The sequence below is a fragment of the Lobosporangium transversale genome (assembly GCF_002105155.1).
Source record: "Lobosporangium transversale strain NRRL 3116 chromosome Unknown BCR41scaffold_12, whole genome shotgun sequence".
In the NCBI taxonomy this organism is placed as follows: domain Eukaryota; kingdom Fungi; phylum Mortierellomycota; class Mortierellomycetes; order Mortierellales; family Mortierellaceae; genus Lobosporangium; species Lobosporangium transversale.
The window spans coordinates 554374-576827 of record NW_019028990.1 but is presented as its reverse complement, the minus strand read 5'-3'; the positions used below and the strand labels follow the sequence as shown (position 1 = coordinate 576827).

At 42.5% G+C, this 22454-nt stretch overlaps 8 protein-coding genes across 8 annotated transcripts; 2 read left to right on the top strand and 6 right to left on the bottom strand.

Annotated features, from left to right (window-relative positions):
* Positions 1-669: 669 nt before the first annotated feature.
* Positions 670-1341, top strand: BCR41DRAFT_394877 (hypothetical protein; the record flags this gene model as incomplete). The annotated part of the gene is made up of 3 exons (XM_022028679.1): positions 670-773; positions 864-925; positions 1031-1341. The coding sequence occupies 3 exons, from the start codon at positions 670-672 to the stop codon at positions 1339-1341; spliced, it is 477 nt and encodes a 158-aa protein (XP_021882876.1).
* An 816-nt stretch (positions 1342-2157) lies between these two features.
* Positions 2158-3264, bottom strand: BCR41DRAFT_303453 (hypothetical protein; the record flags this gene model as incomplete). The annotated part of the gene is made up of 2 exons (XM_022020716.1): positions 2158-2437; positions 2525-3264. 2 exons carry the CDS (start codon positions 3262-3264, stop codon positions 2158-2160), a joined length of 1020 nt encoding a protein of 339 aa, XP_021882875.1.
* A 2935-nt stretch (positions 3265-6199) lies between these two features.
* On the bottom strand, positions 6200-9981 carry BCR41DRAFT_350709 (kinase-like domain-containing protein). The gene is made up of 9 exons (XM_022023680.1): positions 9520-9981; positions 9192-9416; positions 8953-9076; positions 8432-8690; positions 8190-8311; positions 7987-8102; positions 7219-7899; positions 6753-7130; positions 6200-6653 (listed from the first exon to the last, which is right to left on the bottom strand). The coding sequence occupies exons 1-9, from the start codon at positions 9686-9688 to the stop codon at positions 6271-6273; spliced, it is 2457 nt and encodes an 818-aa protein (XP_021882874.1). The 5' UTR covers positions 9689-9981; the 3' UTR covers positions 6200-6270.
* A 350-nt stretch (positions 9982-10331) lies between these two features.
* On the bottom strand, positions 10332-11211 carry BCR41DRAFT_28921 (hypothetical protein). Its single transcript, XM_022020323.1, has 4 exons — positions 11196-11211; positions 10893-11078; positions 10718-10775; positions 10332-10572 (listed from the first exon to the last, which is right to left on the bottom strand). Exons 1-4 carry the CDS (start codon positions 11196-11198, stop codon positions 10526-10528), a joined length of 294 nt encoding a protein of 97 aa, XP_021882873.1. The 5' UTR covers positions 11199-11211; the 3' UTR covers positions 10332-10525.
* Positions 11212-11419: 208 nt separating this feature from the next.
* On the bottom strand, positions 11420-14010 carry BCR41DRAFT_334809 (armadillo-type protein). Its single transcript, XM_022021955.1, has 6 exons — positions 13931-14010; positions 13550-13801; positions 13190-13378; positions 12929-13060; positions 12649-12837; positions 11420-12541 (listed from the first exon to the last, which is right to left on the bottom strand). Exons 2-6 carry the CDS (start codon positions 13754-13756, stop codon positions 11654-11656), a joined length of 1605 nt encoding a protein of 534 aa, XP_021882872.1. The 5' UTR covers positions 13757-13801; positions 13931-14010; the 3' UTR covers positions 11420-11653.
* Positions 14011-14279: 269 nt separating this feature from the next.
* BCR41DRAFT_385472 (Pre-mRNA splicing factor-domain-containing protein) lies at positions 14280-15415 on the top strand (the record flags this gene model as incomplete). Its single annotated transcript, XM_022027672.1, has 2 exons — positions 14280-14304; positions 14399-15415. The coding sequence occupies exons 1-2, from the start codon at positions 14287-14289 to the stop codon at positions 15413-15415; spliced, it is 1035 nt and encodes a 344-aa protein (XP_021882871.1). The 5' UTR covers positions 14280-14286.
* A 39-nt stretch (positions 15416-15454) lies between these two features.
* Positions 15455-17448, bottom strand: BCR41DRAFT_420990 (isocitrate dehydrogenase, NAD-dependent). Its single transcript, XM_022029970.1, has 4 exons — positions 17370-17448; positions 16990-17040; positions 15985-16782; positions 15455-15866 (listed from the first exon to the last, which is right to left on the bottom strand). Exons 1-4 carry the CDS (start codon positions 17418-17420, stop codon positions 15639-15641), a joined length of 1128 nt encoding a protein of 375 aa, XP_021882870.1. The 5' UTR covers positions 17421-17448; the 3' UTR covers positions 15455-15638.
* A 2028-nt stretch (positions 17449-19476) lies between these two features.
* On the bottom strand, positions 19477-20017 carry BCR41DRAFT_297501 (transcription regulator HTH, apses-type DNA-binding domain-containing protein; the record flags this gene model as incomplete). The annotated part of the gene is made up of 3 exons (XM_022020457.1): positions 19477-19555; positions 19673-19862; positions 19963-20017. Coding segments are annotated over 3 exons (324 nt in total), but the record flags the coding sequence as incomplete, so codon positions are not given.
* Positions 20018-22454: the final 2437 nt, after the last annotated feature.

The following is a 22454-nucleotide window of genomic DNA, read 5'->3' as shown; positions in this document are numbered from 1 at the left end:
TGATCACTTTTTCCGCTTTTACTATAATACAACTTTGATTACAGTTTATGATAGCCTTAAAAGCTTCTATTGCAAATGAGCCCCTAAGAACGATGCAGGACTGTTGTTAGAATGTCCACTGAAAGTTAAGTGGACCACTATAAAGACAATCGTTAACATATTGTCCTCACTTTGGGCCACATTAGACTAAACTAGACTAGATTAATTAAAGCATCGACAAACAAGATGTTTGCAGAGCAGAGGGTCGACCATGTCGCTCTTTTTAGTAGACCTTTTCAAATATAAAAGGTTTACTTAACAAAACTCTTGTAAATAAAAAGGACTAGCCAAAAAGAGCGATAAGGTCGATTCTATGTTGTAGAGCGTTCAGTCTTCTTGATCATGACGGACCGAATTAACTTGTTATGCTTGAATAATAGAGCTTTTCTTGTAACAAAAAAAAAAAAAAAGCAAGTGGAGAACTAGAAGGACCATATGCAAAGAGAGTTATAACTAGCACCAAAGTCCAGTCCATTGATTTAGTGCTTTCTAAGAAAGATCAACCCAAGTTCTGCGCCTTGCTTGTTATACCCAGAATACATATTAGTATGAGTACTTACTTCACACTCTTGTGCCCTTTGGTTCATCACCCTTCTGTTCCTTGGCGTCTCTCTCACGATTAACTACAGTATGTTCGCCACATGTTTCCGTATTGGAACCAAGTTCTTTTATAGCGCTTCCAAACTGCTCACAAATATTTCCTTTCAAATCTTGAGGATCCACGCTATTCAGGAGTGCTAGTCCAGGCGAGTTTTAAAGATCTTTCTTTGGAGGTTTTTGTCAATTATAAGCCTATTACTTAACTAGTCCTTTGTAATTGACAGCAGAAAGGATTGTAGCGCTGTCAGAGACACTCAAGATCAACAGAACTTTGGCCAATATGAAAGTATGGATCAGCCCATCTGGGAAGGAAGGAGCTTTAGTGCTGTTGGAAGCACTCAAGACTAACAGGGCTTTGACTGCCTTGAACTTGGGTACAACTCAATCGGAGATGAAGGGATCCTTGCACAGTCAGAGGTACTCAAAGCCAATACGACTCTGGTCGCTTTGGACTTGGCTAGCAACTCATTTGGGAAGGAAGGAGCTCTGGAATTATCAGAGGTACTGAGGATTAACACAAGTTTGATCAGAGTGAGCTTGTGGGGCAATCCAATTGGGGACGGGGGAGTTTTTGAATTATCAGAGATACTCAAGCTAAATACGACTCTTAATGAATTGAACATAGGGAATAGCTCAAGACCTATGACGCTATCAGAGGCGCTCAAGGTTAACATCGCTTTGAAGACTGGTCTTGCGGACTAACTTAATTGGGAATGAAGGAACCATTGCATTGCCGGAGGCACTCAAGATTAATACAGCTTTGACCAGATAAGTTTGATGTATAATCCGTTTGAAATTGAAGAATTTCTTGCAATGTCAGAGGCGCTCGAAGCTTTCTTGATTTTGGATTTGGATATTAGTTTAGGAAACTTTAGTACTTCTACAGACGCTCAATGCTGACATACCAGCTTTGATTTTTTTTTTTTTCTCATCCGGGATTTGGTCATTGAAGTTGTGTAAGGGCTCGATTTAAATAAAAAGCTAGCTTATGGCAGCAAGGCAGCCATATCGACATCACTTATTGATCTCTCGATGTCTGCTCTTGCTCTCACTTGCAATGAAGTTCCCGCATATCAGCATTGTCGTAAACCCATTTGCAATACTGAATATCGTCTTAATCTAATTAGCGAGAGCACAGCTTCCTACGATGATAAACCATGTATTGACGATCAAATAACACAACGCGGGAGAAGTAAGAGTACTTCTTTAAGCCTTGGAAATGAGGAAATCGGTAAGAAAGAGTGTCCAAGGAACTTGAGATTCCAACCATATCGGCTCAGTTTACATATTAAGAGAGACCACATAAAGACTTTGGCAAGCTTTTCATCCATTGCATTGCCACCAACATGAATGTAGCAATTTCGAAAGTGTGTATCAGCTACTTCCAAGTTTTCATGTCGGACCCCACTTGTGAGATTATGCATCTTTTATATATATAAAAGGACTGAAAAGTAGTCAATTTTATTGAAAATGGGTATAATGAGCTGGACTATTTCAGTCTTAATGATTTATAATACTTCAGAGCTTGGAGCGCACAGGCTCAAGCCTGAATTTGATTTCCTTCATTGTCTTGGACACTGGATTCCACTCGTCATAAAGCTTTTTGAGCCGCTCTACTTCCTTGTTAAGAACTTCATTATCCATTGCCCTGATCTCATCTATAACTCCTCGCATTCCCCATGGCAGATAAAAAGGATTTAGACCCTGTTTGGCTCGAAAGGGTGAAAAAATTGGTTCACTCCTTATCATTTCTGACGTTAAACTCTCAGGAGGCTCCAGCAATGCACGAATAGCAAGCCTATTAGACAGATAAAAATGAAACAGTGTTGTTAATTTTTTTTTTTTTTTTTTTCTTTAAAAAAAAAAGATAAATGAGTAAACATACATGTAAACCTCGCGCTCTTCATAAATTGTGGAGTGTCCTTCGCCATAGATACTTCCGGCCACTGCCTCGCTCAAATGCACTAATACTCCATGATCATTCATCCCCGAGTTCCGAAGCCTCAATGAAAATGAAATTAAATTTGTCAGGAAGTCATCCTGATAACTGGCTCCATCAATGTATACCGCACGCACAATCGATGGATGATGAACTGCGGTCATGACTGCAGAGTAGAGTGGCACAACTTGATCTTCCATGGAAGCCACCAATGTAAGCCGGACACCAGATGTCAAAATCACCTCCAGAGCTTCACGGTATTTCTTGGCGATCTCCGAGTCAGAATCCATAAATTCAAACAGCTCTTGCGCTGCTTCTGCCTCAAACCATCGGACAATCAAGTTGCCTTTCAAGAAAGCGAAAGGGCCATGTGAGATCCCAGCCATGGCAAGAATCCCTACACGTTGCATCTTGGGATCATCCTCTCGAACACGCAGCATGCCTTTATCAATGAGTCGGGCCGTGAGAAGTGCGCTTGTGGGAGTCCCTTGAGAGTGTGTTGCGATTAATACTACGTCAGCTTCCCGTAAAGCCTTTAACCATGCTCCATTCCTAACCAAATTTTCATAAAGTATCTCAACTCTGCTCATGACCTTGCCCTCGCCTTCTAATGGGATGAGCGTGATATCCTCGGGCGCCAAATCGACATCATGCATCTTGAGGTAGTCCTTGAGTGCCAAGTCCATTTCATCACAAAACTTCTTGCTGGTTCCCGTAGGCTCACCAATGACTGTACGAATGAGCTTCACAGGGAACCAGCCATGTACTCCTATAATAGCGACTTTCTTGATGCCGTTTGCACCTTGATGAAGTGCGTCATTTTTAGATGCAGCGGGATCGGAAGGCGTCGCTGCTGCTGACTTAGAGAACAGCAATGAACTTATAGCATTGACGGCACTCTTCATTATGGATGATGACCGCTCATGTTTTGGCTCCTCGATCGAAACGTCTGTGTGGCCGATCGGCATCGTGAGCAAGCTTTGGCGAACATCTGGATATTGTTCGTAATAGTCCGGTAATACCACATTCTTCTTTCGGAAAATAACCTTGGAGAGCGAGGCTGCTGCTTTTCCAGCTTCCTTAATGATGCCTCCATCAGAGCTATCGCGATCTTTAAACTGAGAAAGTGTTGGGCCTTTATAGCTATCAATAGAGTCTTCCTTTGTGGCCAATGCCTTTTTAGTACGTTTAGCTTCTACGAGCTCGGCTAATGTTCGTCTAGTGGATTTTTCGTCCATACTCATAGTTTTGTTTTCATCCTCTTCAGCGTCTGTCTCTTGATAGTTAGAGTCCGGTGATTCGGAAGAAGTTGTAGCTTCCTCTGTCTTATTTCCATAACCTGGGATGATAGACAGCCAACTATAGGTACTTGAAACAGTACCGTTAGAATTAGGCCCTGTAGACTTATTTTTGCTCTCAGATACAGCAGCTCCAGGTGGAAAAACGATGTTGACGTCTGAGGTTCCAACCAGTGCCGGGGCGACCGATTTACTTTCCTCTGATGGGTGGGCAAGCTCAGTTTTGACTGAGGTCGGCGTGTGTGCTAATGCCTCTTCAGATGCTGATCCGACTATTACAGTGCTCGACCCCGCAACCGATGATTTCTCATCATCCAACGAATCGCGATCTTGAACCCCTTTTTGTGCTTCCTTCACGCTAGCAGGCCTCGATTCCGACTCGATCAAAACGTCACCGCTTTTGCGAAGTTTGTTGGGTTGCACAGTCTCGTGGCCACCTTCTTTTGCACCATATCCAAACAAAGACCAACGTTTCTTACTGCTATTTGTCTGAGAACTGGTGCCTCCGAGGTCTTCGGCATGAGTGGGAGCTATGGCGAGCCCGTGGCTAGAGCTTGGACTAGTTTCTGTTTCCATCGGTAGTTGCTCCTGTGGCGTAGTTGCGGGGCTAGTTTGATTTGGATCTGTATCTCTAATTGGGGTTGATGGTTCCGTTGCAGCCTTATTATCATGATTAGCCGCTAGTTTGCTCCACAGAATGGACGCCAGTAAACCCTGAGTCGATGAAGCCGATCCACGCCGTCCTCTTGAAGACGCCAAAGCTTTATTATGTTTTACCATGGAAGCAGGAAATGTAGCCGAAGGTGAAAAGGAAGAAGGTAGCGATGAAGAGGATGGATTTTTCGTATTTTGCTTGCGCGCCTCAGCTTCCTGAATAAGCCTTGCTTCCGGCCCAGATGGCTCCCAGTCCATGCTATCAGGTGCTTCAGCTCCGGATAATGTGGTGATACCAGGAGAGGCAGTTGCTAATAAAGAGGATGGGAGAATTGTATTGCTTGCGGTGGATGTGGATGTGGTTGCAGAAAGCTCCTTGTGAGTTTCCTCGTGGCTAGGAGAGTTATTCGAATTGGTAGGATCATCAGGACTCGTGGTGTTTCCATACCACCAAGTGGTTAAGACACCCAAAGATGATCGGCTCTCGTTCGTGTTTTCTTTGTTGGTGTTTGTAGGTTGCTCTAAAGGGGTGTCTTGTGGGGATGAGGATGTTTGGTAGGATGTCGATTCTGTCTTCGAGGTATTTTCTGGAGTGATTGTTGGCGATACAGCTGTGAATACATGTCCTTCAAGAACAGTTCCGATGAATAGTGGTGCGGCTATGAAAGATGGTGTTGAAGTAGTGGATTCTACTGTTGTTGACTTTTGGGGTATGAGCGATGGCTCCTCACAGTGCATTATTTGGTCAGCAACACCTTTGGCTGTCTCCGTCTCTGATCGGGCAGTTGTGCTTCCTAGTGATACATTGCTAGATTTGCGGATAATACTTTGCAGCGATTTTGAGGCACCACCACCAACTTTGTCGCCAACGGAGGTCTCTACTTGTCCGCTGCTACCATCCTAAATGATAGGCATATTCAAGAAATAACCTGATGAGTAAACAGGGGCGATTCTAGATTTGTAAAAAATTAATTATGCTATGACGTACAGCTACTGAGACTAATGCTTCGCCCTTGCTGCCTGATGCTAAAATGAGATCGACAATAGCTGGTACAGTTTTGCCTGTAGAAATGTTTGAAACTGAATGCAACGAGGTGCTCTCCTTGAGTGAGCCATCCGTTGGCGAAGTTGGGGAGGTCTTGGAGTCTGGTGAACTCATTATCTGGATTAGGTGAATATATAAAACTGCTCTATTGACGGCACTGATGTGTAATAAACTAGATATTGATAGGGGTGGATATTCAATTGTATTGTTGAAATAAGGATGCGTAAAAGAGAGAAGTAAGGAAGTAACAATGAAATGAAATGAAATAAAATGAAATGAAATGAAAGACAAATATGGTATAGATGAAATGCAATTGATGCATTAGTTGAATGCTTCTTCTACCATGTCAGAAGAGCAACCAAACTGGAGTTTTTCGCACGTGCATTTTTTTTTCTATTGCATCATAAATTGATTTTTTTTGAGTGAACAAAAAAAATGACTGATCACGCCTCAACAGCAAAGTTATCAGCCTTGACGTATCTTTGATCTTTTTATAGCGTTTCATGACGATATAATCAAATAAATCCACTTTGCCACCATAAATTAAAATCGTACATCTTAAGCACGCGACCTCGCCAATGGTGATTATTGACATGCTTGCAAAGAAAATACATAAAAAACACAAGCTAGTCTATGCAATATGCAACGAGTAATGTAATGATTTGGTCCCAACGAAAATTATATTTACATTCAAATTAGCCTCCACGGCGCAAACGATCTAGCTCGCGCTTCAAAGCTTCATTTTCTCTTCGTAGACTCTCATTCTCTCTCATCGCTAAATGAAGCTGTCGATCCACTGGTATTGGGGCAGAGCCAAAATCCTGTCTGTGTACCGATCCACTGGTGCTCGGCTCATGATGTGGAGCTTTGCTACTGGATAATGATCCAGGCTTCAAACCGAATCCTGCAAACATCTCTGTAAGGATTATACGTTGTTGTTCATTCTGCCGATATAGTGAATCAAGATGTCCGTACATCGCCTGAGCGCCTGGAGCATCTAGCAATGCGGGTTGGCCGCGCAGCAACGATCCTGTTGGTGAGGTCGTGGGTGTAGAATGCACTGATCCTGCTACATCAACTAATATGAGGATTAGAGTAACAAAAAAATTAGTTTCTTTACTAAGAATTATCAATTCAATCAAAATCACAAAGATCAAGATCAGCAAAATATACTAGCCTTGTTCTCCTGCAGGGCGGCTGCCTTCAACATTTGTTACATGGAAACGACTCCGTTTACTTTGAGCGCCTGCTTGTCCGTTTAAGGGGGTTGGCGTCCCTGTTCCTGTTAATACACCTGCAGCAGCTATATGTCCCACTGAATTTTCTGAATGAGTAGATGTTGGCTCGACACTGAATCGAGAGATACGTGCCGCAGAGTTGTCTCTTGTCAATCCAGTGTCGCTTGCAACTTTTGATTGTGAGGGCTCCCTTGACAGAGGTGTGCCATGAATTACTGATGGTGCCGGCGAATTTGTGTATGTTCCGTTGGTTGATGTCAGCGTGCTTAATGCAGGGGCACTGTGAGTATGATTGACCTCAAAACGAGACTTGCGTTCTATAGTTGAGGAAGAGTTAGAATATTGAATGATAATAGTTACTTGGACCTTTCATAACTCTCCACATTTCATATCTCAAAGTCATACCTAAAGGTGTTGTTGGCTCTAATGGGGCCCCAATACGGACACCATCATGAGCACCTTCTACAGGCGAGGAGGTCTGGCTACGAGAAGGAAGCGAGAGGCTCTCATTTGGCGTAGTCTTGATGCTTGACGGCAGTGGCGACACTGTGCCAGAAGATGTATCTTTGACGCTAAATCGTCCCTTCTTCACTTCCAACGGAGTCCCTTGTTCAATAACGCCATGGGAAACACCAAGGCCCTGCAGACTGTGTCCTATTTGAGGCACAGGTGCAATTGGGGTTGGAGGGCCGGAGATCCGAGGTGATGGTGGAACGTCTGTCGCATGAGGAATTGCAGGAGATGATGCTATTGACGTATCTTCTACAACAAATCTAGATTTTTTAACTGGTTTATCGCTAGCATTGCTTGATGGCGGAGCGCTGGTTTGAGATGAAGGCGCCTCCTCCAGCAAGGGATCAGCAGTCTTATTTTCTATCGCAGCTACTGCAGGTGTTTCAATGGAAGGCGTTGATCCTGTTGTCACCACTGATATTGGGCGGCTAGCCAAAGTTTCAAACGTGACAGTCTTTGGACGGCGTGCAAAGTCATCCTCAGTGGAATCTTGGATAGGATTGGTATCAGTATCGTTATCATCAAAGTTCCATGAAATGCCTTTCTCTGGTACGACGGGCTTTTTCTCCGGCTCTATACCAACCAGAATAGGTCTAATAGTTAGCAACTCGAACTATAATCAAGATTGTGAGACGACACGCTGGGATATTTTCTCCATACTTCTAGGGGATCTTTGCTCGAGAGGCGGAAGATTGTGCAGTAAAGCCGTAACGAGATATGACTTCTTTTTAGCCTGTTTGAAAAATGAATGGCTCAAAAGTTTCTCGGCTGAAGGTCTAGTAAAAGAGAAAATACATACCGTTTAATACCTAACCATACAGCTAAGGATAGAATTACAATAGCATGTGTGTGATAAACGTTACCGCCTTGTTGGGTCCTTCTGCAGGCAACTGTCAATCATCTCTTTAAATACTTTTGAGTATCGATGCTTAGTAGACTCGCGATCAAGCGTAGGGGGATCATTTGAGAGAGTAAGCATTAGGACCTTTGGAGATGGTGGGATAGACAGAGAAGAGAAGAAAAAAAGCTTGTATTAGGTGATGGTGCAAATGTAGGCTTTAAGACAATAGGAAGAGGAAAAAAGCAATCAATCATGGCTGAGTACCTTGATGGGTGGATACTTTGCAAACGGAGCATGTCCTGTAGCCAATTCAATGGCTGTGATACCAAAGCTCCAAATATCCGCCTTATAGTCGTAACCCGCCTGTTCCATTACTTCGGGTGCCATCCAGCAAGGAGTGCCGACAAATGTTTTTCGCATGCCTCGTCTGTCCCCTGTCTCCATCAGTGACGATGAAACACCAAAGTCCGCCAATAAAACTGATCCATCATCATCCATTAGTAAATTGCCGGCCTTAACGTCTCTATTATTGGCCAGTCAAAAAAAAAAAAAAAAAAAAAAAAAAAAAAAAGGACATGTTTATTAGCATTTTTTTTTTTTTTTTTTTTTTTTTGATATTAAACGACAATTGTTCACATCCAGCACTGGAATGTTATGTTTCACATCCCAAAGGCGACCGATCTGATCGGGGTTTGGATTTGGGGGAATCAAACACATTCAGTTATCCAGTCCATGCAATCATGATGCATTATTACATTTCTATTGTCCGACCGTTTTCTTCTTACCTGTGGATATGACCATTTTTATGAAGGTAATCCAGTCCTTGTAGTGCTTGCTTTAAAATTGTAGCAATACAGACTTCCTCGAATCCATCAGGATAAGCTATCTTCATAATATCTAGGCATGATCCTGGATGGATCAGCATGATGATGAATGTACTTTCCTGTGTTAGTCTACTAGTTATCTTTTTTCAACGATTGCTCATCCTTGAATAAGCCGATGCATTTTGAGTCCTTAGACTTGCCTGCAGAGAGGTATGGAGTAATAATATACAACTTGCTATCCGTCACAAAAGCTCCGTTAACACGCAACACATTGGCGTGTTTACATAATGCCATAACCTGAGTCTCCCTCCGAAGCTCGTCAATCTGGTTCCGTTCAAACATATCAAGGTCAATGACTTTGATCGCAACCCTTTTATTCAAGGGCTTATAATAGGCAATATACACAATTGCTGACGATCCATAGCCTAAATAAAATGTACCATAAAAAAATGCGTCAAGAATTTTTTTTAAACAAAAAAAAAGTTTACTTGTTTAATATGACGTGGCATTGCGATTAGTTTATATTACCAATGGGTGAACGGATGTCATAATCCTCTGGATTATTTGAAAAACTGTCGTCAGGGAGATTTAAGGATGTGGAGCTCATGTTGCCAACAGGCAATAGTGAAGCCGTGCTCGCCGTGGCATGGACACTGTTTGGTCGCTTCAGTGTCCCAGTGGAACCCATGCGCTCCATTTGGAAATAAAATGACGTCTAAAGCGCCTATACAATTGAAAACAGAGAGAGAGAAGAACGAGAAAGAGAAACAAACAAGAGTCATACGAGAATGGTGAGGTCAATGAGGAAACCTTGAGTTTGGCTAATTGAGTGATAGGGGGACAAGCACATCTTTATCGCTATAAGGTTTAAGAAGGCTGTCTTTTAAAAAATAAAATAAAATAAAATAAAATAAAATGTTGTACGAAGGAATTGGTGGCGTTGTAAGCAAACTGGCCAATGTGATGAATGCTCCATGTCTTGTGCTGTCCAGCTCCCTAATGCCACTGCAACAGCAAGGGCGCCAGAACGGAAATGTAATAATTCTGATGGAAGAATAATAGCCGTTGTAACGATCACAAAGCTATACAAAAGATTCTTATATAAACGAGCAGATTTGTGGATTCAATGAGAACAGCGCGTTGGATTGCTGTGATGGCATTTCACAGACTTACAAGTATAATATACAAAAAATATGAAGGGGCCTTGTGGACCTATTTTCTCTGTTTTGTTTATATATATGATACAATGTTGTTGTGAAGAGTAATGAGAGACAAGAGAAGACAATGGAAGAGTAAAGTGTCCAAGAGAAGAGATGATGTATCGCCAAACGTGTAGACGTCGAAGTGGCTCAACAAACATCTTTGAAAAAAAACGCCCTTGTTCAAAGCTGCTTTTAGTGCAAGAGTTGCGACTTCCGGTGATCAATTTTATCGTCAAGTCACGAGCAGGTTTACAATTCTCCTTTCGGAGGAAGGAGAGTTGTTCATTGACAACATTGTTCATTGTAAACTTTAAAAAAACGTTTTCTGGGCACTATGAACTTTCGGGTATCTGAATCACAATCATCAAATAATCGCGTTCTATCACGTTTAAAGATATAAAAAAAAAAAACAAAATGACAGATTGTAAGAATCATCTTTTTGGGAGCATTGGGCAATGCTGGTGCTCACCAGAACAGTATTTTAATCTTTTTCCCTTTTTTTTTTTTTGAAGCGTGTTCCTTACCAGGGCAAATCATGATTTCATGCTTCTTGGTTCTTATCCTAAGAAAAGTCAGTTCGTTCTTTATTTATTCCATCAAAGCCAAGAGGAGACAACTTCAGTCAATACTTGAACGGTGTTCTCGTTGTGGATAATAGTTGAAACATTATATAATATCCAATCGCTATCTCTGACTTACCTGTGCATCCAACTGGGTCACTGAGTCTTTAGCCATTCGAACAAGCTCGGTCATTAATGAGGCATACTGCTTGGCGAGCGTGGCATCCAATGTGGAGCGAATCATTAAACCAAGCTGATTTACAACAACTACGCCTTCGACATTCTTTTTTGATGACAAACGGCGAATGGTCTCCTCAACTTCTGACTATTAAAAACATCGTCAAAGTAGGTAAAGTTCAGCCCGGCTTGGCTTTAGTCAGTGAATCGAGGGTGCCAATCCAGAACGACAAAAACCAATCCCGGTAGTCCTTCTTCTACTTACCATGGTGATGAATGGGTATGAGTGTGAGTGTCCAGACATTTAGGCGTACGATTATATTCCAAATGGGATCGCGTCACGTGCCTTCCTTTACCCAAATTCGAAACTCCCTTCTTTTGTCAAGTTAGCGCCATAGTAGACCGGGTTCATTACTCAGCGATATCAGGCGATGGCTCAGTAGCTTATTACCATCTCATTGTACAAAAGCCATCAAGAATCTGCATCCAGTCGCAATCACAGATTTCAATTTTATTTCGTCCATTTATTGAGTTGGATAAGGGCGTAGAGTGTAAAAAAGGGTAACAGAACAGAGTATTTGAACAAGAAACTGGGAGATCAAAACAAAATGGAGGGGAATACAATGTAGAAAATGATATAGAAGTAGGTGAATAAAAAACAAAGTTGAGGAATTAGAACGAAAAGTGAACTAGTGAAACAAGAAATGAGTACACAATAAGAGCTTATTGCATGCTGTTGGGGTCGAAATGGAAGCCGCCTTGGGGCGCACCAGAGGGGTTGAATGCAAATGTTCCAGTTTGAGCATCAACCTGAGGAGCCAGTCCGGTATCCTCGTCATCCTCCTCAGCAAAATACTTGTCAATGATACCGTATGCTTTCTTGTAAATGTCGGTGTTATCATGCGCCTGCAAATTATGGATCTTCTCCATACCGCCGCAATCTTCGATGTACAAACTAAACTGGTTGACGCCATTGGTGGCCTCCTTTTCCATCTCTCCGACCTTCAAGATATTCTCCAAGCCATCCAATGCAACCTGGATGATCTTGTTATCCATGCAAACCAGAATGTCGCAAAGAGGCTTAATACATCCTTGGCTGACAAGGTATTTAATTTGATAAGGCTTACTGAGAGCCCCCGAAGTGGCGTTGGAAATAGCCCAGCAAGCTTCCTTCTTTGCCTTAAAGTCTGCATTTTGAAGAATATCGATAAGCGGAGGGATAATGTTAGCGTCGATAACGCTCTGAATCTGAATACAGGTTCCCGCAGTGATGTTAGAAATGGTCCAGCAGGCCTCCTTGCGGATGTTTTCCTTGGGGCTTGAGAGCAAGGCAAGGAGAGCTTGAAGGGCTCCAGCGTTAATAATGACCTGCGTCTGGACATCATCACCTGTAACAATATTTCCAACCGAGCGAAGTGCAGGTGTTTGGACAGACGCCATGGGATGCATAAGCAGCTCAACAAGACGACGACAGACGCCTGATTCAATCACGGCCTGAATCTTCTCATTAGAGCCATCAGAAAGGTAAGACATTGCCCAGCATGCATCAATCAGAACTTCGTCGTCGGTCGAGTGAATCAACTTGGCAAGGACGCCAAGAGCAGGAGAAATCTACGACAAAAACCAGTTGGTAAAGTATATTAGTGCAAGAAGGAAAGGAAGGGAATAAAAAAGTAAAAGCATTGCATATGGATCTGATATATTTTCTGTATTCTTACCAATGACCAGTCTGGAGGAGGGTTCTTTCCGCGACAAAAGTTGGACAATGTCCAGGTAGCATTTCTCAACATAGAAAGCTTGTTGTTTTCATGAAGAAGAGCAAGCAGGGGTCTCAGTGCGTTATATCCAAGAACATGGTCACGGCAACGTGGGCTATCGCCAGCAATGTTTCCAAGAGCCCAAACAGCCTACGTAAACAAATTATTACAATGATATTAATAGCAATTAGAGATGAATCATGATACCAAATATCAGTTTTTCCTGTCAGTTTCTTCATACCTGCTCCTTAACATCAGCAACAGGGCTGCTCAACAATTCGACGAACAAAGGAACAGCACCGGCCTCAATGACGTATTGTGTTTGAACTGATGAGCCGGAGGCAATGTTGGTCAAAGCCCAAGCAGCCTCAAACTAATGTGATATTATAATAAATGATATATATATATATTTAAAAAGAAAAAGAAAAGAAAAAGCGTTATAATTATATACTGTTATAGAGGCTATCCAGAAAATATCTCGAGAATCAAGCTGATCATATACCTGAACAACAGCGTGAGGAGAACGCAAGAACTCGACAAACCTCGGGACGACTCCACAGCGAATAACTTCGTCAATAGGTGGATTGCGTTCCTTGGAAAGTAGCTTTCTAAAACGGGTAGTGGCACCAAGCTGTTCCTCGACATTGTCGGACATAACTCCAGCAATCATAGCGGGCAATTGCTCGTGAAACTAACATGTCCAAATAAAAGGCTCCATCGTTAATGAGGTACAAACATATACAAATATGAGCAGATTCGTACGAATATGTACAGAAAAAATAAAACACCGCCACCAAACCATCACCACACAAAAGGCGCCAACTGAATAAACCACTTGTCGTCAACAATTTTTTTTTCTTACCTGAATGTTGGCAGCGGCAACACCCTCCTCCTCCGATTCTTCGGATTCGGCTGCGATGGCAAGGTTGCGGCGCTTTGATAAGTTCTCCTCGCGCTTCTGCTTGCGAAGTTCAACATTGAGTTCATTGCGATTACGTCTCAATTCTTCGGGCTTAAAAGCGCTCTTGGCCTTGAAATTCTGAGTACGGTGTTCTGGGATTTTATCCATGATGCTTGAATGAATTGGATGAGTGGAAAAAAACAAAAAAAGACGCTTGGAATTTTGAAATTAATAGAATAGATTAAGAGATTAGCTAAATGCGGAGTTTGTTTATGAAATAAATGCCGAACTGAATGCACTGTTGCGCCACATGCATATGAAGTTGAATGAAGGATCACCTACAGAATAAGAAGGAACGGGCGCGGTAATTCCAATCGAATGCAAAAGGACCTTCTTGAAAGAGAAAGGAGGAAGAACAAGTTTAGGATGGAGAGAGAAAAAAAAAAAAAAAAAAAAAAAAAAAAGAAATCAATTTGTTTCTTTTTCTTCTGTTGGAATTACCTTCTGAAGATTTTCAACGCTCATTGGTCACTGGGGATGTAGGAAATAAAGGGCTAGGATATAACGTCAGCTGGCTAGAACTTGCTTTGCCTCTTGCTTGATATTCTCTATTCACCATATTCTTGACTTTACTTCCTTAACCCATCATTCTTGACATTCTTTACTCTTTTATCTTACCACACTTGTTTTTAATCATCATGGGAGGAGGCGACCTAGTAAGTATTTATTTACATTCATATTAGTTCGATATTTTCTCTGTACCATCTCATTCTTATTATTAATCACTTTACATCGTAATGTTTCCTTTAGAACTTGAAAAAATCGTGGCATCCAGCCACCTTCCGAAATCAGGAGAAGGTCTGGAAAGAAGAGCGCAAAGCCGCTGAGGAAGAAAAGAAGCTCCAGCAGTTACGAAAGGAGCTAGAAGAAGAGAGGCAAATTCAGGAATTGCAAAGAATCCAGGAGCAGGCTGGTGGAAAAAAACGAAGTGATCGTCTTGATTGGATGTATCAGGCTGCACCTACCGGCAATCAAAAGGATGAAAAGGCTTTGGAAGATTACTTATTGGGGAAACGTCGTGTGGATGATATCCTTAACAAAAGGGATAGCAGCGCTTCAAGCGCACTCAGTAGGGATTCATCCTCCTTCATGAACCAAACCTCCAAAGCTAATTCTGTCAGGGATATTCAGGCCAAAATCCGTGAAGATCCATTACTTGCAATCAAGAAGCAGGAGCAGGCTAGTATGGAGCTGTTGATGAAGAACCCTATCAGGATGCGGCAACTCAAGGAGGGTAAAGAGAACAAGGAGCATAAGAAGAAAAAGTCAAAGAAGAACAAAGATGACAAGGCTGAGAAAGATGAGAGGCGGAAGGATAAATCAGAGCGTCATAATAAACACCGATCCTCACGCAAACATAGCCGCCCAAGCGATTCAGATGATAGCGACTGCGACCGACATAGACACTCATCTAGGAAGCGCTCTCGGCATTCCAGATCTCCTGAGGGCTTGGGAGACTACTATATTAATAATAATAAGAATAGTAGAAGACAGGAAGAAGAGGCAAAAAGTAAGGCCGAAGAGAGGGAGAGAAGACTCAGGGCTATGGCTGAGGATGCCTCTGCAGACGCTCAGGCCAGGAAGACGAGGCTTGCAGAGATTGCAGAGATGGAAGCGAAGCAGGACGCTGAGGACGAGGCCAGGAGACAGGCCGCCGCTAAGAATGGCCAGGCCTCATTCCTCAAATCTGCACAAAAGTCAGCATATGACGGCATGTCATTGGCTGACCGTGTCCAGCGCGGCCGTGCCACAATGCAGAATGCATAAGTTTGGTTATATTCGCAATTTATATTTGTACTTTAAGTTAAAACTAAGTAATACCATACACAACATCGATTATTTTATTTTTTTTATTGACATGCAGACGTGGTATTGGAAACAATGAAATCAAAATTCATGAAAAAAAAGATGTATGAGGAGAGAGGCTTGCGAAAGATCCCGCAGACAGTTGTGAAAAAAAATTTTTTTTTTGTGATCTACAGAGAGTGGATTACAGATTCGAAATAACAGCAAAGGTGAAATCGGTAGTGGTGCTGGTACCACCCATATCAGGAGTCTTGGCAGCACCGTTCAAGATGGTCTTGGAAACAGCATTGGCGATCTTGTTAGCGTGATCATCAAGTCCGAGATGACGAAGCATCATGACTGACGAGAGGATCATAGCAGAGGGGTTAGCCGTATTACGTCCCTGAATATCCTTTCCGACATGACGACAGCCCTATTAATGCGTATGTGTAATTGTGCAGCAAACATTGGAGTAATTAGTCAATACATTAGCAAAAGAAACAAAATCCAAAAAAAAAATGTATATATGACAACGTTATAAGGAGACTTACAGGCTCAAACATTGCATACTCGCGACCAATATTGCATCCGGGGACAATACCGGGACCACCAACAAGACCAGCACCAACGTTGGAAACAATGTTTCCGTACAAGTTGGGCATGACCATAACATCAAACTGCTGAGGCTTGGAGACGAGCTGCATGGAAGCATTGTCCACAATCATATCCTCGAACTTGATTCCAGAACTGGCATATTCCTTGGATACCTCGCGACAGGTCTTAAGGAAGAGACCGTCAGCCAACTTCATGATATTGGCCTTGTGAATGCAAGTAACCTTTTTACGGTTGTTACGAAGAGCAAAGTCAAAAGCAAAGCGAGCAATGCGCTCAGACTTGGTGCGAGTAATGACCTTGAGCGATTCCACAACGCCAGGGTAGGACTGATGTTCAAGACCAGAGTATTCACCCTCGGTGTTCTCACGGATGATAGCAAAGTCGACACCCTCGTGACGAGTGGGGTAGCCAGGAATGTTCTTACAAAGTACCAAAGAAGCATACATGTCCAAGTCCTTACGAATAGTGACATTGAAAGAAGAGTGACCGAGAGAGGATACAGGGGTGTAAAGAATTCCCTTGAGTCCAACCTTGTTACGTCTCAGAGACTCGACCGACTGTTTGAAAAGGGTGTCATCAGCAGAAGTATATCCAGAGACATCAAACTGTTCCCAATCGACAGGAACCTTGGCAGCCTTGAAAATGGTCTTGACAGCTGAAGCAGTCTCCTGACCAACACCATCTCCAGGGATCAAAGTGACAGTGTAGCGACCTCCAAGTTTGGAGCAAGGAACCTATTTATTCCAGTGTGTCCGATCGAAGCGATTGTTTAGATCAACAGGCTCATTTAATGTCGTCTTTGATTCCAATCCTTGATCCGTAAATTAGAATTATGATCATAATAATCATAATAATGATTATAAAAATCATAGTCGAACGCAATTAAAAACCAATTACATAATTGACGTCAAGAAGTTGAAATTCTCTTCTGCTTGACTTACATCCTGAACCTGGGGAACGATGGTGGAGGTGCTCATGGCACGTGGGCCCATCTATGAAGGAGAAAACAGATACACGACATTTAATAATTACTACGTCTGCTGTTTTTTTGTTATTGCCATTACAATGAGAAAAAAAAAAAAAAAAAAAAAAAAGCTTGACACCAAATAAGAGAAAGAGCTATCATTTTGTTAGAGACATTCTTCAGCTGGACATGGGCCTTTAACCATTGATCTCCTTCCATAAATAGATACAGTTAATAGGATGTCTCGAAGCATAGAAGTGTCTCCAGTATCGACTATCGTATATAGATACCGTTCTTTATGGGAAAAGATAAAATGCTCGGTGTCAAGTTTATTTTATGAATATATAAAATATATACCTTGCTGAGGGTAGCGGCGAGAGGCTTGGAGAGGTGAAGGGTGCGCAACATGATTACTTGACGATGGAATTTCAAGGGAATGGCGAATCAATCGAATAGAAGAGAGAAAAAGTAATTAGAAACGAAAAAAAAATGAAGTGAAATAAAAACACTTTTCCTTCTGTAAACAGTCCTGAGATAAGGGCTTGCAGGCGGGAACCCAAAAAAGGGAACTGGTTGAGTTGAGCCCAACAAACAAGAGTGGGAACGGGGAAAGAGAAAAACAAGGGAAAATGATGTACCATCATCAATGTGGAGATGGCCCGTGAGTCCTCTGTTTTTTATCATTCATTTCTTGATCTATATTGTACTCCTTCTGGAATAACGTCTTAATAAGGTACTCTATGCTCTTAATCTTTTATGAAATTTATTCAACACTTCAAATAGTGCAACTCAAAGCAACATTCAATCTGGTTTGATCCAATGAAGAACTCAAGACTAGACAAAGTCTTGAACAACATGGAATGATAGAATCAAAATGAACGACCTGACTAGACATTCAAAAAAGGTCATAAATTCATGATGGCCAGAATAACTGCTGTATTATGATAACAGTTGACAAGAGACTTTAGAGCATGTTTCCAATAAGCAAGCTTATGTTGAATTAGAAAGTATATGTACATGTAGAGAGTGAGAGTTAAAGGGCCAAAGAAAAAGAAAAAAGAAAAAAAAAAGACAAGAGAAAAGAAAGGATGTTCACTTCTTTTCAGCGAGACCACCCATCATCCTCTCCTGGCGGTTTTGTCGAAGAAGAGTTGTTTGGCTCAGGAATACATTTATATTCGCCACCCACGCACTGGAATACTTGCTCCCCAAGGACAATCTTCTTTGGAAGGATCATTCGCCCACTATCTTGTTTCCAAGGGCGAACGCCATCATCCTGAGACATGCGCTGCAATGCTTGCCCGGCTTTGAAGAATTCGACTAGCTCTTGGTGCGTAAGCCCGGTCATAGCGGGAGCACAATTGGAGCCTTGATAAGGATACTCTTGATCTGGTGACTGCTGCTGTGGTTGCTGCTGTTGAATAGCTGATATTTGCAATGATTGGTATCGCCGTTGTTGCTGCTGCTGTTGCTGCTGTTGTTGCTGCTGTTGTTGCTGCTGTTGTTGCTGCTGTTGTTGCTGCTGCTGCTGCTGTTGTTGTTGTTGTTGTTGTTGCTGCTGCAACAGTAGTAGTTGGTGCTGTTGGAGCGATTGACTCTGTAGCTTTTGCTGCTGACGGGCCTGTTGCTTCTGTGAACGACTGGACTGGTTGTTGCGACCGAGCCCTTGTGCAGCCTGTGTGTTGCTGGAAACATAATTATTGTACGCAACGTAATTGGCCGCGATACGACTGGCCATTGGCATTGGACTCCGTGTCGGTGGTCTTCCTCTCCTAGCACGCGTGGAAGACTTTGCCCCTCCGTTGCTCCCGAGCGCGTAGGCTGCATTCAAAGGCATCGGTGAAGAATTGCGGCGGGATAGATCGAGACGTGCTAGTCCATACATGGGATCATCTTGTTCGCTAGTACAAGATTCCCCATCGACATCAATATCATCACCATCATACGATCCTGATAGAGACTGATGCTCCTCTTCATCTCCTGTTGAACCGTCCAAGAGTCTGTCTCCGTCGTCATCATCTTCATCGTCATTATCAATATTAGAATTGAATCGACCAGTGCGACTGAAGCGATGCTGTCGAGCCTGGCTACTTATACTTCTACTATGGCCAGTACTATTATCATCGTCGTCCATATCTAAATCTTGATCATCCTCTTGATCGCCGTCCATACTACTATCTTGCTGATGCTCTTTACTTCGATTAAGCAAGAATGAGGTGGAGAGATGGCTAGTGGTGGGGCTATTTGCTTGGCCTAATCGACTGAGACGACTCACATCATTGCTAGAATAGCGTCTTTTCAAACTGGGATGAAGGTGAGTCTGATGGAGGCGAAATTGCTGTGGACCCATCACGGCTTGCCTTTGACCCACAACACATTCGGAGGCCCGCCGACGAACTACTGTAAGGTGAATTGAGCCAAAACCTGGGGCATCTGGTGGAATACAGTCATTGACGAAACTGGGACCGAAAACAGGAACCAACTCATAACGTAATTTATAGCAGGTCTTTTTCGCAAGGTCGTATGCTTCTTGATGCGGCATCCTATAGTATAGATGCAGATTAGTACAATAAATAAGACATGAATATGTTACGTTTCTCGAAAAACCCGCCTCACATTGGACTTGAATACATCATATAATGGAAAGAAGGAAATCGTACCAAGTGCCTTGGATCTTGAGAAAACCACCACGCACTTTCCGGATTATGGACTCTAGGATTGGATTGGCATCAATGATCTTGACTATATCGGCTTTGGTTTTTCCTAATACTTTCCATATGCCTGTAAAGTGAACATACAGATTCTCCTGGTCCCACATGATAGGATGCCCATAGAGTTCATACTCGAAGACTAGGTTTTGACATGAATAGGGCAAAGTATTTTTTTAGAACATATTGTGATCTGACATAAAATATGAAGAATTCTCCGGGCTTCGAACATCCCAACTTACCGGGAATGAATCCTCTAGGATCGAGTGATGTTGAGTACTTTGCTTTCTTGATATTTGGAGCAAAGTTCTCGCCTGTGCCTATGGAGACATCGCCAGATACAGATGCAATGCTCGTGGATAAAGATGAGACAGAGGGCAAAGTTGGAGTCGGAATTGGAGTGCTGGAGTGACCAGGGTATGGGAATGCCGGTGGTAGAGAGGCAATTACTGAAGGCCTGATGTTGATCGTCCCGACCGAGGAGGTCGAGGTTGAAGATGAATTAGGGGCTGATAAGTGGGAACTGAGCTGTTTGGTGTGACCGATGTTTAACTTAAAGTCTTGATGTCCGAGCTGTTGCTGCTGATACTGTTGATGCTGTTTATGATGTTGTTCTTGATGTTGTTGATGTTGCTGGTGAGTATGAAAGCTCTGCCGCTGCTGTTGCAGCAGTTGCTGGTGGCCTAGCATGAAAGTGAAGTGTGTCTTTGGTCGGGGCGCAGTTGGCTTGGATCAGGGTGTCAAATTTGAATAGGGGAGGGATGGTGATAATGCTTCAAAAAGGAACACAGCTATATTAAAAGACAAGGATAGAAGGGCTCTAAATGAGGGGGCAGATAGGAATGGGGTGCTAATAGTTTGCCGTTTATAGTCTTTATCGGATATGGATACTTCAAGTTAGAAGATAATTAAAAATAAAAGGTAAAAAAAGGGAAAGAGAAAGAGAGAGAGGGTGGGAGGGTGAGAGAGAGAAAAAGAGAAAAAGAGAAAAAGAGAAAAAGAGAAAGAGAGAAAGAGAGAAAAAGAGAGAAAGAGAAAGAGAAAAAAAGAGAAAGAGGAAATGAGAAGAGAGAAAGAAAAGAGAAAGTGAATAAAATGTGGTTAGAAAAAAAAATTGCGAGGAACAGAGGTGGAAGAGACAAAGAAGTAATAAAGGTTGGATGGAAGGAGGTGGAAGGAGGAAAGGGTTGATTTGGTAAAAGCGCAGGACGCGAGTAAGACTAGAGTAGGCTAGAGGGGTAGAATAGAAAGTGAGCAGGACGAGAGAGAAGCGGAGGCAGGAGGAAAAAGAGGCGAGGGGGAAATGAGGACAGCAACGCGGGTAGAGAAAGGCGGCAGTCGAGATCAAGAGCTATTAATATGTCTCCAGTACTCTGGGTGGACTAGGGACAGAGAGGACCAAAATGAGCTGCAGGAATATCGCGTGGAGGGATGTGGCACAAAAAAAAAAAAAAATCAAAGACGTACACGCAAGAGCGAACGCATTCACATTCAAGAGAAAGAGAATGTCAAATTTATGTATCTTCAGGTGTGGAGGTGGGTCGAGGTCAACAAAGATGTCAGGATAGTAAAAAAGTATTTGAATGTGGACAAATGTTTATGTGTATGCATGTGGCTACTTGTCATCAGGAATGAAGTAAAATGCACATGGGTAACCTTGGGTTCCTCCACTTGGCCTCCCAATGATCTTTTATGTTTTTCTGGTGTTCATTCTGACGCAAGAGACGAAATATTGGAAATAAGTGTCGATGGAGTATTGGAATGTGCTGCATAAGGTTGCAGGATAGGATAATTATTGATTTTTCATTGATAAACGGGGTGAGGGCTTTTTGGATGCAGCTTGCGAGGAAATGATGCAGGTTTTCCTTAAAATCGTTTGCTAAGAACGGATTTTCGCACGCGAGAAGTGATTAAGACCATCGCTCATGCATGATCTGGGTGAGAAAAGTCCCGACCTTTTCATTATACATTTAATTATCCTTATTCGAGATACGTTCGCTATATCGTTTATTTTATCGACGTCGAATGGCTTACGTTCGAAGCAGTATTGGCTAGAGGGGAGGGTGAATGCTAAAGATAATGACAAAACGAAAGAGGCAGAGAGGCAAGTGATGAGCTGTGGTCAACGAGTGAATGATGTACAAAGGGATGAGATCTCAATTTGCCCTTGATGCCTCCTAGTTCTCCCTCCTCCCATGCGGAAAAGGATATAGAACTACGAGAGAAGCAAACCGAGAAATAAACTGCGATTAAGAGAATAACTATGGCCACCACATCCTCTTCCGATCTCTGATCTTCCTGAGAATCCCATAACCACATCGTTAGCCGATCTCGAGAGTAAGATCAGAAGTCTGGTTCAGAAACCATTTTCCCTGGCATGAGGTTGCGAATATTTGCTTTTGGAGTCCTGTGACCCTACAAATAAAAGTACTCCTTTTTGTTGTGTGCGTACCTTGTTGTCGCCGTCATGAAAGTTCCTTTTTATCTTATTTTATTTCATTTATTCATTGTAAGGAGTGAATCGCAGAAATTGTACTGCGCGCGGCATTTACCTTAACGCCACTAAAACGAATTTGTATCTATCCATGACAACACTAGCTGGCTCAGTTTGCAAAAACAGACATACCAAACAGCTAACAAGGTACCCATAGCACCAGAAATATTCAATTTTTTGTGTTCATACAGGGTGGTCTGTCTATTTGATCACATTAGCTTGAAGCAAGCGATAATACGT

Bases quoted from the DNA above. Each gene is read 5' to 3' on its own strand.
- BCR41DRAFT_334809 (XM_022021955.1), bottom strand. From the start codon at position 13,756: ATGGATAAAATCCCAGAACACCGTACTCAGAATTTCAAGGCCAAGAGC. The intron at 13,061-13,189 runs GTATATGATCAG...ATATCACATTAG, and splicing joins CTCCTCACGCTGTTGTTCAG to TTTGAGGCTGCTTGGGCTTT. The intron at 12,838-12,928 runs GTATGAAGAAAC...TTGTTTACGTAG, and splicing joins TTGCTGATGTTAAGGAGCAG to GCTGTTTGGGCTCTTGGAAA.
- BCR41DRAFT_350709 (XM_022023680.1), bottom strand. From the start codon at position 9,688: ATGGAGCGCATGGGTTCCACTGGGACACTGAAGCGACCAAACAGTGTC. The intron at 9,077-9,191 runs GCAAGTCTAAGG...TGATCCATCCAG, and splicing joins TACTCCATACCTCTCTGCAG to GATCATGCCTAGATATTATG. The intron at 6,654-6,752 runs GCTAGTATATTT...TCCTCATATTAG, and splicing joins CCGCCCTGCAGGAGAACAAG to TTGATGTAGCAGGATCAGTG.
- BCR41DRAFT_28921 (XM_022020323.1), bottom strand. The intron at 10,776-10,892 runs GTAAGTCAGAGA...GAATAAATAAAG, and splicing joins TGACCCAGTTGGATGCACAG to AACGAACTGACTTTTCTTAG. The intron at 10,573-10,717 runs GTAAGGAACACG...TAAACGTGATAG, and splicing joins TGAAATCATGATTTGCCCTG to AACGCGATTATTTGATGATT.
- BCR41DRAFT_420990 (XM_022029970.1), bottom strand. From the start codon at position 17,420: ATGTTGCGCACCCTTCACCTCTCCAAGCCTCTCGCCGCTACCCTCAGC. The intron at 16,783-16,989 runs GTAAGTCAAGCA...TGGAATAAATAG, and splicing joins TCGTTCCCCAGGTTCAGGAT to GTTCCTTGCTCCAAACTTGG. The intron at 15,867-15,984 runs GTAAGTCTCCTT...ACGCATTAATAG, and splicing joins AGTATGCAATGTTTGAGCCT to GGCTGTCGTCATGTCGGAAA.